General features: G+C 43.8%; 1 protein-coding gene across 3 annotated transcripts in view; it reads left to right on the top strand.

Moving 5' to 3' along the window:
* Positions 1–3,228: 3,228 nt before the first annotated feature.
* The window catches only part of rimkla (ribosomal modification protein rimK-like family member A), a 99,253-nt gene continuing 84,736 nt past the window's right edge, over positions 3,229–17,745 (top strand). For all 3 annotated transcript variants that reach the window (XM_068017412.1, XM_068017413.1, XM_068017411.1), the window contains exon 1: positions 3,229–4,112. In XM_068017412.1, the coding sequence (XP_067873513.1) occupies positions 3,950–4,112 (163 nt within the window). In that variant the 5' untranslated portion in view covers positions 3,229–3,949. The remainder of the gene's footprint in view (positions 4,113–17,745) is intronic.

Raw genomic sequence — 17,745 nt, 5'->3', positions numbered from 1 at the left:
AACACCTCTGCTCAGTCCGAAAGCATGACGCCGAGCTTCCAGTTGCTTGCCATTTCAACTCGCCACCCTGCTCTTATGCTCACATTTTCTGTCCTTGGCCTGCTGCAATGTTCCAGTGAACATCAACGCAAGATTGAGGAGCAGCACCCCATCTTTCGATTGGGCACATTACAGCCTTCTGGACTCAACACTGAGTTCATAGTTTTACAGCATGACTGGCCTTTTTAATTTTTTTTATTATCTTATATTTTTTAACCATGTGCCTTCATGTTTGTGCTTTTGGACAGAGCTGCTCATTACTCTGCCATTAACACTCTCTCTGGACTAATGTTTTGTCTTTCACCACAACCATTACCACTCCCTTTGCCTTCGTCCCATGACATCTTTGTCATTTAATCTCTCCTGCCCTCTGCCCTATCACACACCTTTCCTTTTGTTCTCTTCCCCACCTGCACTTCACTCGCTTGAAACTTAATACATTTCGAACTTTTGCCAGTTCTGATGAAAGGTCACAGACCTGAAAGGTTAACTCTGCTTCTCTCTCCACAGATGCTGCCTGACCTGCTGAATAGTTCCAGCACTTTCTGTTTTTATTCCTATGCTGTCTTGGCTGGCCTTCCAGCTTCCATTCTCCATAAACAAATTCATCCAAATCTCTGCTGCCTGTATCCTATCTGGCACCAAGTCTCATTCACTCATCATTTCTGTGTTTGCTGACCAATATTGGCTCCCAGTCCACCAACACCTCAATTTGAAAATTCTTATCATTTTGCTCAAATCCCTTCATTGCTATGCTCCTCCCTATCTCTGTAACCTCCTCCAGACATACAACCCTCCGCAATCACTGTGTTCCTCTGACTCTGGTCTCTTGTTCATCCACTTCCTTTGCCACACCATTAGCAGCTGTGTCTTCAGCTGTTTAGGCTCTGGCCCTTCCATCTACGAAAGATGATGGACATGCAGCATACAATCCATTTAGGTGATGTGTCTTCTCTTGATACCCTTTGTTGATGGCTGTGAAGGCCAATCCTTGAGAGGCAGGTTCTGCCCTAAGTGCCGCATGTGAAGCTGCCAAGTGACGCCCCGTGAGTTGTTGTTTTTGGTGTTCACACCTCTTGCCAAGCTGCTGTAGCCACCGGTTGTCGTGGCACACCAATCCACAGGATGTGTCGCCATGTCCCTTTTTCACCAGCTACTGATGCCCAGGTGAGACAGTCAACATTTAGAGCCTTTACGTCACACTTTCAAGCATCTTTGAAGTGGAGCTTTGGGCGCCCCACTGGTCAATGGGCCCCGGCTACCTCAGCATACAGAAGGTCCTTGGGTATGCGATTGTTTTCCATTCTGCGGACGTGTCCAATCCACTAACGTCGCCTCTGTTTGATTAATGCCAACACACTTGGGAGCTCTGCCTTTGAGAGAACTGCCGCATTTGTGTTTTTTTTTCTTGTCAGGATATACCCATAATGTGCTGCAGACAGCAAAGATGGAAATTAATTAGCTTCTTTCCCTGGTTGCTGTAAGTCACCCATGTTTCACAGCCACAGCAAGGTGGATAACACAGGCCTTGTAAACCATCAGCTTAGTCTTAAGGTTCAGCTTTGTGTTATTCCATGTGCTTTTCTCAAGTCGGCCAAAGGTTGCTGCTTCTTTCCCTATGCATGTATGGAGCTCTGGATCAAGGGACAGGTTGTCTGTCACCGTGGACCCAAGGTAACAGAATTTGCTAACCATGTCCAGTGTGGTGTTATTTAGTGTGATCAGTGGCGGAGATGCAACACCTTGTCGTATGATCACAGTTTTCTTGACACTTCTGGTCCAGGAGAACAAGTTGCAGGCATGGGAGAGACAGTCCATGAGTCCATTAAACTTTAAGCTCTGAAATTTCTTCCCTCACCCTTTCTGCCTCACTGGTCCCTCAAGAGAATCCTTTGATCAAGCTTTTAGCCATCCTAATATCTCCTCCTTTGGCTCCCTGTCAATTTTTGTCTGATTATGCTCCCATTTCACTACATTAATGGCAGTCTATAAATGCAAATAGTTTTCGTGGAAAGTGTGGCTGTAAAAAATATTTTTTTTGGAATGAGGCCTATTAAATAATTGAACACAGTTAACATCGAAGGCATTTTTTGAATGCTTTGCTCCGTAAAAACGCCGATTTCCATATGTTGACACCTTTTATGTTGACCCAGGTCATAAGCAGTGCAGGTCAAACCAGGCACCTGATTGTAATATTAAATGATTTAGCAATTACTGGAAACATTTCAATCGGGTGAACTTGCATGAATCAAAAATACAGATGATGTATTTGCAACGTATGTTTTAGTGTGCATTTTTTTAAAAAACAATCTGAGATTGCATTCATTCTTCTGGCATCTTGCAGCAAAAACATCCTTCTGTCTATCGGGATTAAATGGGTTCCAGTCTCCAGTTTGATCCACCTGACTCTGCATTCACTGTCCTTTGACGCATATGCATAGTCCTGGCGATCGACCCAAATTTGCAAGGACCCTTTTTCTACCTTGGAAGGAGCGCATAACCGAGACGCCCCCTCCCACAAATGCAACTTCAAAACACGTTTGCTGTCATCCAGACCCAGTTGCGCTCTTTTATGATTTCTTTTTGTACAGTGAGGGGCATCAAAATAATCTTTCCAAAAAATCCATAGCAAATAACAAGAGTCCATTCTCCAGGTCCCACCCCCGCACTTCCATATAGATGCATGCGTGGATGCCGACGAAGGGTGAGGTGCATGGTTACCAAGCACAGGAAGACTCCAGAAGCCGCAACAACAGAAGCACGATAATGAGTGGCGAGGGAGGGGGGGGGGGGAGATTTGATTGACGTGCGCGTGCCACTGGGTCAACGGGAGGAAAGGGGTCCGAAAGCGCGCGTGCGCAGGGAAGGGCGAGTCGCGCGTGTCTGCAAACGCAGCGCGCGCGGGGGTGACGGGGTGTCGCGCGCAGGTGCTCCGCCGACACACATGCGCCCCTCCCTCTCTCTTTCTTCGCAAAGCGCGCGGAGCTGGTTCCGCGCCTGGCACGCGGTAGGTTCGCGCGCTTCGAACGAACGAGAGAGAGAGGAAAAATGACGCGTGGAAGAGAGACCCGGGGCGGGTTACAGGGCGCGTGCGCAGTGGACTGTTCGCTGAGGACCAACTCCCCCGCCCCCCCCCCTCCTCCTGTCCGCCCCGCCCCCCCCCTCCTCCTCACACTGCCCCGCGGGTCGCCTCACTCACAACAAAACCGAGCGGTAGGAGGCTGGCGCTGTCTGCACCAGAGAGAGCGAGAACGGCCACCGGGCGTTTGAGGAGCTGTTCACACACAGACACCGTGAGGAGAGGAAAAGACACTTCAATATAAACCCAAAACAAAGAGAATCACCGTTATCCGCCCTTTTAAAGGGCATCGGAGGGGAGGGAGGGTGGTGGAAAAAACAACCTTTCCCTTCAGCTAGTTCGATATTTTTCTTTCTAAAGTAATTGTGTGAGGGGAGAAAGAGTAGAAAACGCCCCCCCCCCATTTTGTCTTTTGTCCGTTGAAGCCCCCCAAACACCCCTCCCCATTTCTCGGCCTCGTTATAAGCCGTCAGTTAGCGGCCAACCCGACCCGTCCATCCACCCGCCCACTACCTGGCCCGGACGGGGTTGATACCTACTCCTGGTCTAACGGTAACGTTTATTTTATTGTTTTTCTTCACAAGCTTCCCCTTCCCCCACCCCGACCCCCCCCCCCCAACCCCACCCCACCCCACCCAACCCCCAGGGCGAATTTAGGACGATCGGAGCCCGCGGGCGGAGAAGCGGCACCGGCCCCCCTCCCCTCCCCTCCCCCTTGTCTCAAGCTGGCATCTCTCCTCATCCATCATTAGCTCCCACTCCCCGAAGTCAGTTCTCTAGCCCTGATTCTTTCTCCCACTTCCCCGGGGCTGCCCTTTCGGTACGTGAATCATGTCCGCCCGGGTCTGGTTCGTGACAGATCGCCGGATCCTGCAGGATTACCCGCAGCAGGAGATCGAGCGCGCCCTCCGACAAAAATGCGCTGAGGAGGAGGTGGAATTTCGCATGGTCTTAATGGATGAGATCGTCATCACCATCGAGCAGGGAGCCTTGGGTAAGAAACAGTATCAATGCTTTCAACATAATTGATCATTTACATTCGTTTGCTCTATTCTTCCAAATTCTGACTTAGCACAATCATTATTTCTTGCATTGTGTCTGCATTTCCATTACTGCCAAGCATAATTTGGTTCTGAACAGGTTTATTTTCCCCTTCTGGTTAATTGCTTCTGTAGTGTAATGTTCTAATATGTGTTGGCGTGGTTCAGCAGATCATTTTATTTTAATCCTTTCTCCCGTTACATGGCTCATGTGGTAGAATGGATTGCATTGTATTTTAGACACTTGATTACCCTTTTTTGAATTGGTGGACAGGATTTCTTCCAAATGTTACTTCGATAGTTATTTGAAGAATCTCTGCCGGGAGAGTCGTCAGGATTAGCCAAAATCCACATATTATTTCTTTGTATATTATATGTTTATCCAGATCTTTTTAAACAATCTAAATTATTTCCAATTTGAATTTTGTTTGAATATTGAAATGATTTTTTAAAATCTCCACACTGTTCTGCTAAGGTTTTTTTTCTGTTCATTCATGATAGCACCAACTCCTCATTATAATGGAACATGTTGTTCCCTATCTTATACAGAAAGTAGATGGAACACATTATTTATAATGTCCTTTTGTAGGGCTGCCAGTCTTATGAAAGTATTTAACATTTCAGAATGTCTGAAAGGTCTTAAGGATGCAAAAAATGGCTAATGATGGATTTTGTGATGTCTTTTGTAGAGGTTTGTTTAAACCTTCCTTGCAAACATGTGGGTTAAAGAGAGTAGCTATCAAGAGTACAACCACTAGATGTAAGGAGGTAATCTTCTGTACTATGTACTGTGCCATATTCCTGTTAATATAATTTTGCAAACTTTCAAACTTGCTTGTACTAGACTTTCTGTATGACTGCAGTTTCAATTTTCAGTTGACAATGAAGTAAGTCCTAGTTTGGGAATGGAAAGTAGATTTACATATATTTCACACAGAGCACAATATCTTCACGTGATTAGTGAATAGGCAGGAAGAGGTGTCATCTGCTAGAAAAGGTACCCAAATGTGGGTAATTTTCGGTCAGAAAATGATCTTAATTATTTCAATTTTTTATTTGTAGCTTCAATTTTTTTGTGGGGGTGGGGAGGGGCGGTGGGGAAAAAGACCTGACACAAAGCTGAAACTTCAAATACAAAGCTTGTGGTTCATTTAGTTGAGAGAAGTCACCATCTTTATGACACCAATAGGTGAAAATCAGAAAATCATTTCCAGGTTGGCTTTCTGAAGATTGCAGTGGGTGCTCAAGGATGAAGACAGCGACCTGAAACAGAGAAGCAAACTGAAGACAGAACTAACATCTACGTAGAACAAAGACATGAAAGAAACAGTAAAATAAAAGCAAAATGCTGCGGATGCTGGAAATCTGAAATAAAAACAAGAAATGCTGGAACCACTCAGCACGTCTGGCAGCATCTGTGGAAAGAGAAGCAGAGTTAACGTTTCGGGTCAGTGACCCTTCTTCGGAACTAGCAAATATTAGAAATGTCAAAGGTTATAAGCAAGTGAGGTGGGGGTGGGGCAAGAGATAACAAAGGAGAAGGTGTAGATTGGACAAGGCCACAATAGCTGACCAAAAGGTCATGGAGCAAAGGCAAACAATATGTTAATGGTATGTTGAAAGACAAAGCATTAGTACAGATAGGGTGTTAACGGACTGAAGATTGAATAGCAGCAAGTACAAACATGAAAAAGAACAGTGGGTAAGCAAACTGAACAAACTAAGATGAAATGAAATAAACACAAAAAAAATTGTAAAAAATGTAAAAAAGAAAAAAAAAGAGAAAAAATAACTAAAAATAAAAGTAAAATGGGGGGGCCCGTCAAGCTCTGAAATGATTGAACTCAATGTTCAGTCCGGCAGGCTGTAGTGTGCCTAATCGGTAAATGAGATGCTGTTCCTCGAGCTCGAGGAACAGCATCTCATTTACCGATTAGGCACACTACAGCCTGCCGGACTGAACATTGAGTTCAATCATTTCAGAGCATGACGGGCCCCCCATTTTACTTTTATTTTTAGTTATTCTCTTTTTTTTCTTACATTTTTTACAATCTTTTTTTTTGTGTTTATTTCATTTCATCTTAGTTTGTTCAGTTTGTTTACCCACTTTTTTTTTCATGTTTGTACTTGCTGCTGTTCAATCTTCAGTCCATTAACACCCTATCTGTACTAATGCTTTGTCTTTCAACACACCATTAACATATTGTTTGCCTTTGCTCCATGACCTTTTGGTCAGCTATTGTGGCCTTGTCCAATCTACACCTTCTCCTTTGTTATCTCTTGCCCCACCCCCGCCTCACTTGCTTATAATCTTTGACATTTCTAATATTTGCTAGTTCCGAAGAAGGGTCGAAACTGACCCGAAACGTTAACTCTGCTTCTCTTTCCACAGATGCTGCTAGACGTGCTGAGTGGTTCCAGCATTTCTTGTTTTTATTACATGAAAGAAACAGTGTACAGAAATAATAGGTGAATTGGAAGTGTGTTACAAGAATGTGGAGCAATCAAAGGGCCTAGATGAAGTTTTAAATCAAAGGAGCTGAATCATAGAATGTTACAGCACAGGAGGCCATTCAGCCCATTGTGCCTATGCCAGCTCTTTGAAAGAGTGATGAAGTTAGTCCCATTCCCCTGCCCTTTCCCCATAGTCCTGCATATTTTTACCCTTCAAGTATTTATCCAGTTCCCTTTTAAAAGTTATTATTGAACCTGCTTCCTCCACCCTTTCAGAGAGGGCATTCCAAATCATAACTTGTGTAGTTTTTTTTCATGTTGATTCTGGTTCTTTTACCAATTATCTTAAACCTTTGTCTGCTGGTTACTGACCCGTCTGCCACTGGACACAGTAAATAAGGAGAAACTATCGAAACTTTTCATGATTTTGAACACTTCCATTTGCTTTATAAGTAGAGGCATAGAACACAAAAGCCAGGAAATTATGCTAAAACTATATAAAACACTAGTTTGGCTCTAACTTGGAGTATTCTATCCAGTTATGGGCATCACGTTTTAGGACGGGTGTGAAGGTGTTGGCAAGGATTATGAAGAGATTTAAGAGAATGCTTCTAGGGATGAGGGATTACAGTTACATGGATAAACTGGAGAAGCTGGGGTTGTTCTTCTGAGAGTGGGGACGGCCAAGAGGAGATTTGACAGGTGTATAAAATTATGAAGGGCTTATATTGAGTAAATAAAGAGGAACTGCTCCCAGCTGCTAAAAGTTCGATAACCAAAAAGCACAGATGCAAGGTGATTGGCAAAAGAACCAGAGGCACCAAGAGGGAATATTTTTTTTATTAATGCAAAGACAGTCAAGATTTGGAATGCACTGCCTGATAGGATGGTGAATACAAATTCAACAGTAGCCTCCAAAAGGGAATTGGATAAATATTTGAAGGAGAAAAAAACTACAGGGACGTGAGGAAAGAGCAGGGGAGTGGGTGAAGTCCTGGAGGGCTACTGGAGCCCATAGAGCTTTGATGCTGAAAGCTTTTGGGAGACATGCTTTTGTAGCTTAATTTATTTGATACTTTAAACATTAACACTGTATTTGACACCTAACCGAATAGAAGAAATATCTGAAAATGTAGAATGGTTGGGTGAAGTTTGCTACTCCATCTTCATTCAATCCTTTGAAAGTCAAGTTGTCAAATTTTAGGCTTCATCTATATTTATCATGCTTTACAGCTAATTAAGTACTTTGGTAGTGTAAATGCTGTTGTAATGTAGGAAATGTGGCAGCTAGTTTGCACACAGTAAGGTCCCATAAACAGCAATGAGATAAATGACCAAATAATTTGTTTTGGGTGTTGGCCAGAACTCCCCTACTGTTCTTCAGATTGTAGTGTGGGATCTTTTAAGTCTGCCTGCTAAGGATCTCGGTTTGACACTTCATCTGAAAGATGGAACCTCCAACAGTGCAACGCTGCTTTAGTACTGCATTGTAGTACAGTGTTGATCATAAGGATATTTAGGGAGCAGTATTAGAATGTGAGTGTAATAAAAAATGTATTGCCAGCTAAATTGAGAAATGGTTTTGAGTCCATATTGAACATTTTATCCCAAAATATGCAAAAAGAAAAAAGAAAAAGTGTGGGATATTTTAAGTCTGCCTGCTAAGGATCTCGGTTTGACATTTCATCTGAAAGATGGAACCTCCAACAGTGCAACGCTGCTTTAGTACTGCATTGTAGTACAGTGTTGATCATAAGGATATTTAGGGAGCAGTATTAGAATGTGAGTGTAATAAAAAATGTATTGCCAGCTAAATTGAGAAATGGTTTTGAGTCCATATTGAACATTTTATCCCAAAATATGCAATTGCTGAGTTGCAGCTTATGAGGAAAAATTGGATAGGCTAGGGTTGTTTTCCTTACAACAGAGGCGGCTGAGGGGTGACTTAATTGAGAAGCCTAGATTGAGTAGGCAGGAAGGACCTGTTTTCCCTAGCAGAGGGTCAATTACCAGGCGGCACAGATTTAAGGTGATTGGTAGAAGGATTAGAAGGGACATGAGGAAAAATGTTTTCACTCAGCGGGTGGTGGGTGTCTGGAGTTCACTGCCAGGAATGGTGGTGGCGGCAGAAACCCTCAATTCTTTTTAAAAGGTACCTGGATATGCACCTGAAGTGCAGTATCCGGCAAGGCTATGGACCAAGTGCTGGAAAGTGGGATTAGAATGGGCGGCTAGTTTTTCGGCCGGCACAGACACCACGGGCTGAATGGCTTCCTTCTGTGCTGTAATTTTTCTATGGTTCTATAATGCACCAATACAATAAAGGTGTGTCACAAGATTCTTAACCATGAAACTGTTACTTCTGTGAAGTATTTTTTGTGCAAATGATTGTGCACCAGTGCATTTAGTATAAAATAACCTAGAGGCATGGTAATCTGTGTTTAGTTGTGTACAAATTTTGGTGTATGTGCGCTCACCCATATCTTAAATTCAGACTGACCACAGTCTCATGTACATGAATGACATTGAGTTGATCATCACGTTGCTGTCAAAATGACATTTTATACATGAAGATTCATCTTCTATAATCTGAAAGGATTGTGCTCAGTTTGGAGAAGGCGCACAGTTCACTTTAACATGTGTTGAGCTTAGTTTTTTTTCCCCCTTGCTTCAAGAATGGAGCACAAGTTTGTTCGCAGTTGGTGGGAGGCTTTAATTGAATCGCACTTGGGATTTAGCACTTCTGAGGAATTTTGCCCAAGTTTTATTAGAATTTTAAATATGGAGAATTCAGTAATACATAATATGTTGATATAAAAATAATGAGAAAAAAGTTTATTATTGAAGTATAATTTATTTCAGGGCTTTTGATTTAACATTTTGTTGTAATTGAAATAGCTCCAGAATAGCAGTAAAAAAAATCTTGAAAAAATTGTACCTTATGCCTAAATCTACAGCATATATACAAAAGTATATTTTCTTTTGTCAGAGAAAATCAGCACAAATCAAAACTATGTGAGTACTTTCATTTCTAGTCTGACCTTCAGACAGAAACCTGCATTACTAAAAGACAGTAAACAGCATTTTGATTATTTTTAATTTGTGAATATGAACTTGGAGCAAAAGATCTATACTAAAATTTACAATTAAAAATTTAAAAACCAATGTCTATTGAATTTCTTTTGTTGAGATGTTTTTTTAATTCATTCGTGGGATGTGGGCGTCGCTGGCTAGGCCAGAATTTATTGCCCATCCGTAATTGCCCTTGAGAAAGTGGTGCCTTCTTGAACCACTGCAGTCCATGTGAGGTAGGTACACCCACAGTGCTGTTAGGAAGGGAGTTCCAGGATTTTGACCCAGCGACAGTGAAGGAACGGCGATATAGTTCCAAGTCAGGATGGTGTGTGGCTTGGAGGGGAACTTGCAGGTGGTGATGTTCCCATGCATTTGCTGCCCTTGTCCTTCTAGTTGGGAGAGGTCACGGGTTTGGAAGGTGCTGACTAAGGAGCCTGGGTGCGTTGCTGCAGTGCATCTTGTAGATGGTACACGCTGCTGTTACTGTGCATCGGTGGTGGAGGGAGTGAATGTTTGTGGATGAGGTGCCAATCAAGGGTGCTGCTTTGTCCTGGATTGTGTCGAGCTTCTTGAGTGTTGTTGGAGCTGCACCCCATTCAGACAAGTGGAGAGTATTCCATCACACTCCTGACTTGTGCAACAACTTGTTCACTGTCCAACTTCAGCTCAGTCTATGCTTTGAGATAGTTTTGTATAAACTTCCAATCTTGAGTCAGTTTTAATTATTGGAGGGTTTGATCTATATCTGAAGCTGTTATTCTCTTATTTCTTTATTCAGTCTAAATTATTTTAAGTTTCTTTCATAGATTTGTGCTAGATCCATTTGTTCAAGCCATGTTTACTGCTTTTCCAGATTAGGATGAAAATTTCAAAATTCATGTTTTAGCAGTGGTTTTCATGGAGCCAGACAAGCATTGATGCTTTATGTTTTTAAAGTATAAGTCTCAATACTGAAAGTTTGGTTGTTGGGGAATTGATATTTTCTTTCCAAATGATGATTTAATGGTGTTGTCGTGGGTTAATTGATGTAACACATGTTGGGGTGTTCAGTCACCGGTCCTACTCAGAAGGGGTGAGTGGAGTTTGGAGAGAGGAAAAATCTAGTCGTTGAATGACTATGGATTGCACTTCACGCATTCCTTGTTACCAGTCACCTGGCTTGCCCTTTCAGCTGGGCAGTGATGTGTGCTGCAGGAAGAGTTGAAATAGCTTTCAGGGCTCGAAATTTTATCTCCCTTCCTTTTGTGACATGAGACTTGTCTTTAAATTCTTTCAATATACTGTATGAAGATGCAGTGAGCTGGGCAGCATTTGTTGTAGTATTTGGTATTGTTTTGAACTGAGGTGACATACTTTCTCTTGTAGTGCTCGTCACTGCTCATTGTACGTTTAATCAAGACTGTGATCTGTGATATCGCTGTTTTGTCACTTGTCATGACTGCATAAATTTATTTTTACATTGATCTTCTGGTTGCTCTGAAATGAATATAGGATTAACTGCCTTTGAATTAGCTACTGTGCTGTTTGCAGACTTTTGGTGCAAGCAGGATTCAGATATACAATCTGAGCACTTAGGTTGCACTCAAGTTGCACATGACCCTAATAGAGACATTGGATGTACTGTAGCAAGGTTCAAAACTAATATCAGTCTGTGGGAATGCTTCAGTGGAAGAGGAGTTGGGTTAGTGTCTGTGTTATGATGCTAATATTTGCACACTTTATTGGGGTACTGGGAGTTGAAAATTGGAATGAGGGAAAAATTATGCATGTTAACTAATTTATATGTATTTGCTTTGATAAACCAGCAGTTTTTATGGTGGATCAGCTGCTGATTCAGGTGTTAAGTGCTTCTATAGCCCTGACTTTGGCTAGTACCAAGCCATAATATGGTTAGGTACTAGCCATACTGAGATTGTTTCCCCAAACTCTTTGGACTTAATGGAGTGAGGATGGGGGCTGTACCTGACCAACAACCAGGGTGGGAGAGGGCAAGTGTTTACTTGGAGAGAAAGGCATCAAAGGAGGAGATGACAGATTGACTTTAGTACCACAGCGAACGGAACATCAAAGGTTAGTTAAGAGTTTGAAAGTGCCATTGTAGGTGACACAAAAGAGTTTATTTTCCCAGGATGGATGCAGAAAGAAGTAGGTGTGGAAGGGGCATGCAGATGCGGAGGGAAAGCAGGAAGTGATCATTCATAGGTGGTCTTGTTTGTGATTAAAATGGGAATAGAGAGGTCACGTGAGATGGCAAGGTCAAGAGGGTGGCCATGAAGATGGGTTGGAGAATTTATATGGAGGCAGAGGTTAAGGGAAGACAGGTGGGCAGTGAACTCAGGAGGGATGGCAAGATGAGTTGAAATGGAGATGTAAATCACCGAGGCTGAGAAGTCGCTCAGTGCAGATGTTTATGGAGGAATGAAATGAGCATATTTCAGTGAGAAACTCTGGGTGAGATGGGTGGACGATAGAGAATAAGGATTTTAAAGGAAAGGTGAGAAGAGTGAAACAAGATGAGGTGCTCAAAGGAGGAGGTGTCAGGGGAAAAGCCATGGTGAGATTTGGTGATGACAGCACCATCACCATCATGGTGCTTTGGGCAGGACAAATGGTGGAAAGTGTAGCAAGGCAGGGAGTCTGCAGTCAAGGGCACGGTGCCATCACTCATGAGTTGAGTTTCCATCAAGGCCATGAAGCCAATGCAATCATTCATACCTTATTAGCAAGTCAAAGGATATTCTGAGCATGACTCCGTACTTCCCTCTTTAAACTTTGATTTGCGCTCATATAAAGTTAAAGTTTTATTCTGATTGCTTGTTTTTGCTTCCCTGCTACTTTGTTTATGCCCCTTCCAGATTAGAGTTATGTTCTATAAAGCAAGGCTCCTTGGCATCAAAAAATCAGCCTCGCATTTACAAAATAGTTTCACCAAAGCTTGGAGCATTGTTAAGCCGTTACTGTGGCTTGGAGGGCAATTTGGGGAGAAGTGAGGGAAGAGATGCAGTCTGTTTCTAATAATTCCCCCCAAAGCTGAGTCAGCACAATCAATTGATAATAGAAAATATCTATGGTATTGGGGAGTCAAATATCACTCATCACCTATCTCTGCCCCTCCCTCAGCTTATCTACTGCTGAAACCTTCATCCATGCATTTGTTACATCTAGACTCTCCTATTCCAATGCTCCCCTGGCCGGCATCCCATCTTGCACCTATTTCTTGATGCCAAGGGGCTTTATATAACGTAACTCCCATCCTAATCATGAAAGGCCATAAACAGAAAGTAGTGGGGAAGCAAAGACAAGTCATTATATAACGTAAATTTTAGCTCATCCAAAACTCTGCTGCCCAAAGGCGAACTTGGATGGGGAGGTGGTGGTGTAGTGGTATTGTCACTGGACTAGTCACTCGGGTGTTCCTCTGGGGACATGGGTTCGAATCCCACCAGAAGGTGGAAATTGAATTCAATTAATTAAAAAATCTGGAATTAAAAAGCTAGCCTAATGGCCATGAAACCATTGTCGATTGTCGCAAAAACCCATCTGGTTCACTAATGTCCTTTTAGGGAAGGAAATCTGCTGTCCTTACCTGGTCTGCCCTACATGTGACTCCCGACCCACATCAATGTGGTTGACTCTTAAAATGCCCTCTGAAATGGCCTAGCAAGCCACTCAGTTGTGTCTAACCGCTAAAAGGTCGATAAGGAATGAAACCGGACGGACCACCCGGCATTGACCTAGGAACCGGAAACAACAATGGCAAACCCAGCCCTGTCGACCCCGCAAAGTCCTCCTTACCAACGTCTGGCGTCTTGTGCCAAAGTTGGGAGAGCTGTCCCACAGACTAGTCAAGCAACAGCCTGACGTAGTCATACCCGCCGAATCATGCCTTACAGACAATATCCAAGACATGACCATCGCCATCCTTGGGTATGTCCTGTCCCACCGACATGACAGACCCAGCAGAGGTGTCGGCACAGTGGTATACATTCGGGAGGGAGTTGCCCTGGGAGTCCTCAACATTGACTCCGGACCCCATGAAGTCTCATGGCATCAGGTCAAACATGGGCAAGGAAACCTGCTGCTGATTACCACCTACCGCTCCCCCTCAGCTGATGAATCAGTACTCCTCCATTTTGTACACCACTTGGAGGAAGCACTGAGGGTGGCAAAGGCGCAGAATGTACTCTGGGTGGGGGTCTTCACTGTCCATCACCAAGAGTGGCTCGGTGGCGCCACTTTGACTGAGCAGGCCGAGTCCTAAAGGACATAGCTGCTAGACTGGGTCTGCGTCAGGTGGTGAGGGAAAAACTCACCAATCTGCCTGCGGCAGATGCATTTGTCCCTGACAGTGTTGGTAAGAGTGACCACCGCACAGTCCTTGTGGAGACGAGGTTCGTCTTCACATTGAGGTTACCCTGCATCGTATTGTGTGGCACTACCACCATGCTAAAGGGGATAGATTTCGAACAGATTTAGCAATGCAAAACTGGGCATCCATGAGGCGCTGTGGACCATCAGCAGCAGCAGAACTGTACTGGAGCACGATCTGTAACCTCATGGCCTGCATCTCCCCCCACTCTACAATTACCAACAAACTTGGATTTCAACCCTGATTCAATGAAGAATGCAGGAGGGCATGCCAGGAGCAGCACTAGGCATACCTAAAAAAATGAGGTGTCAACCCGGTGAAGCTACAACACAGGACTACTTGCATGCCAAACAGCGCAAGCAGAATGCAATTGACAGAGCTAAGTGATCCCACAACTAATGGATCAGATCTAAACTCTGCAGTCCTGCCACATCCGGTCGAGAATGGTGGTGGACAATTAAACAACTAACTGGAGGAGGTGACTCCACAAATATCCCCATCCTCAATGATTGGGGAGCTCAGCACATCTGTGCAAAAGATGAGGCTGAAGCATTTGCACCAATCCAGCCAGAAGTGCTGAGTGGATGATCAATCTCAGCCTCCTCTAAAGTCCCCAGCCTCAGATGCCAGTCTTCAGCCAATTCGATTCACTCCGCGTGATATCAAGAAACGACTGAAGGCACTGGATACTGCAAAGGCTACAGGCTCTGACAACATTCCGGCAATAGTACTGAAAACCTCTGCTGCAGAACTTGTTGTGCCCTTAGCCGTGCTGTTCCAGTACAGCTACAACACTGGCATCTATTGGGCAATGTGGAAAATTGCCTGGGTATGTCCTGTACACAAAAAGCAGGACAAATCCAACCTGGCCAATTACTGCCCCATCAGTCTACTCTCAATCATCAGTAAAGTGATGGAAGGTGTCATTGACAGTGCTACAAGCGGCACTTGCTTAGCAACAACCTGCTCAGTGATGCTCAGTTTGGGTTCCGCCAGGGCCACTCAGCTCCTGACCTCCTTACAGCCTTGGTTCAAATATGGACAAAAGAGGTGAGGTGAGAGTGACTGCCCTTGACATCAAGGCAGCATTAGACCGAGTATAGCATCAAGGAGCCCTAGCAAAACTGAGGTCAGTGGGAATCGGTCCGGTGGGGTGGGTGGGGGAGAGCTCTCCACTGGTTGGATTCAGACCTAGTGCAAAGGAAGATGGTTGTGGTTGTTGTAGGTCGATCATCTGAGCTCCAGGACATCACTACAGGAGTTCCTCAGCCTAGTGTCCTAGGCCCAACCATCCTCTGCTTCAACAATGACCTTCCTTCAATCATAAGGTCAGAAGTGGGGATGTTTGCTGCTGATTGCACAATGTTTAGCACCATTTGCAATGACTCAAATACTGAAGCAGTCAGTGTACAAATGCAGCAAGACCTGGACAATATCCAGGCTTGGGCTGATAAGTGGCAAGTAACATTCATGCCACACGAGCTAGGCAATGACCATCTCCCCATGACATTCAATGGAATTACGATCGCTGAATGCCCCCACTATCAATATCCTCGGGGTTACCATTGACTAGAAACTGAACTGGAGTAGCCATATAAATACTGTGGCTACAGGAGCAGGTCAGCGGCTGGGAGTCTTGTAACAAGTATCTCACCCCCTGACTCCCCAAAGCCTGTCCACAAGGCACAAGTCAGGCGTGTGGTGAAATACTCTCCACTTGCCTGGATGGGTGCAGCTCCAACAACACTGAAGAAGCTTGACACCATCCGAGACAAATCAACCTGCTTGATAGGCACCCCGTCCACAACATTCACTCCCTCCACCACCGACACACAGTGGCAGCAGTGTGTACCATCTACAAGATGCACTGCAGCAACGCACCAAGGCTACTCGAGCAGTACCTTCCAAACCCACGGCCTCTACTAACTAGAAGGACAAGGGCAGCAGATGCGTGGGAACACTACCACCTGCAAGTTCCCCTCCAAGTCACACACCATCCTGATTTGGAACTATATCGCTGTTCCTTCACTGTCGCTGGGTCAAAATCCTGGAACTCCCTTCCTAACAGCACTGTGTGTACCACATGGACTGCAGCGGTTCAAGAAGGCAGCTCACCACCACCTTCTCAAGGGCGATTAGGGATGGGCAATAAATGCTGGCTTAGCCAGCGACGACCACATTCCATGCAATGAATAATAAGTCCCATTCACCCATCACCCTTGTGTTTGCTGACCTACATTGGCTCCCTGTACAGCATCGCTTTGATTTTAAAATTCTCATCCTTTTTTATTGCTCCACCATTGGTGGCTGAGCCCTTAGCTGCCCAGACCCTAAGCTCTTGGAATTCCCTTTCTAAACCCCTCTACCTCTCTCTCTTCTCCTTTAACATGCCCCTTTAAACCTACCTCTTCAACCAAGCTTTAAACAACCACCTGTCATAACGTCTCCTATATGTCTTGGTGTCAAACTTTGCTCGATAATGATCCTGTGAAGCGCCTTGGACATTTCACTACGTTCAGGGTGCTATATAATTGCAAGTTGTTGTTACTAGGAATGTTCTCTTTTTTCTTTCTTGTCGCTTTCTCTGATGCTCCCTGCAACTGACAGCCCGAGACCTGGAAGTGTCACGGAATTCTGACTAAGTTCATGTTGTACTGTTATGTTTGTAATGCAGCACTTGCACCTGTACAACATTTGATTGCACTACTGAGCAACCTTCAGCAGTTCCATTTTTATATCAAGCCTTGCTACTTATTGTATGACCTCCAACATTATTTACTAGATACGGACTCAAATTTTCTTTTTGGTAATTTTGATGTTAGTTGGTCCAAGAGCTTTGCCGTCACATAGACTTTATCACTAAAATCATTGCCAGGAAAGGAATGTGACCCCTGGGATTGGTTTAGGATTGTGTACTTGATGTGATATGCTGCACTGTACTTTATTGAGCCGAACTCAGTCTAGAAAATTACCAATTCAGAAGCTTAATGTTACAGCAGTTAAATAGAAACATTAAATATTGAAACTTTCTTCACTTTAAATTGCCCCAGCTCATGGCTTAGAGATGAGACAAATAATCTGTTTTCAGGCTTTTGCCGATATAACTTTTGTAACTGATCATATGTTGAGAACAGCTTGGGTGGTCTACCCTTTAATTTCCCTTTGTTGTGAAAGTCTCTCCTTAAAGTTCAGTAATCAAGAGTTTGTGCTATGGGGAATCGTGGAAATGAACTATTCTATTCTACTCTTCTGGCACAGCTTGTTATGCCACTATGTGCTGTTTTACTTTTAAATTCCTTACTTGCCAAATGAAGAAACTTCTATTGAATATAAATAAGTCTGAATTAGGAGCTTCTGTAAGTCGCATTGTTAGAGCCAAACCATTTAGGTTTTTAAGGCCTAATGCCAGATTTTTAAAAATGATTTTCAATCCTGTGTTTGGGTGTTCGCCATTCATACGGATTCACGCTCGAAAGTTGTTGGATTAAAATGTCATGTAACTTTTGCCCAAACCTTGGTTAGGACAGTCCAGTTATGGGTACCTTTTCTGGATGGTGTTAAGACCTTCGAACCTAAAATATTCAAGGATGCTGAAATGTTAATAGAAAAGATTTCCCTGGGATTTGTCACTTTAAGCCTTCAGAAGTTTTGGGATTCTAGATGACTGAGTATATCTGGCACCTTTCCCA

The sequence above is a fragment of the Heterodontus francisci genome, chromosome 37 (assembly GCF_036365525.1).
Source record: "Heterodontus francisci isolate sHetFra1 chromosome 37, sHetFra1.hap1, whole genome shotgun sequence".
Taxonomy (NCBI): domain Eukaryota; kingdom Metazoa; phylum Chordata; class Chondrichthyes; order Heterodontiformes; family Heterodontidae; genus Heterodontus; species Heterodontus francisci.
Note: the sequence above shows the minus strand (reverse complement) of the source record. Positions and strands in the feature narration are given on the sequence as shown.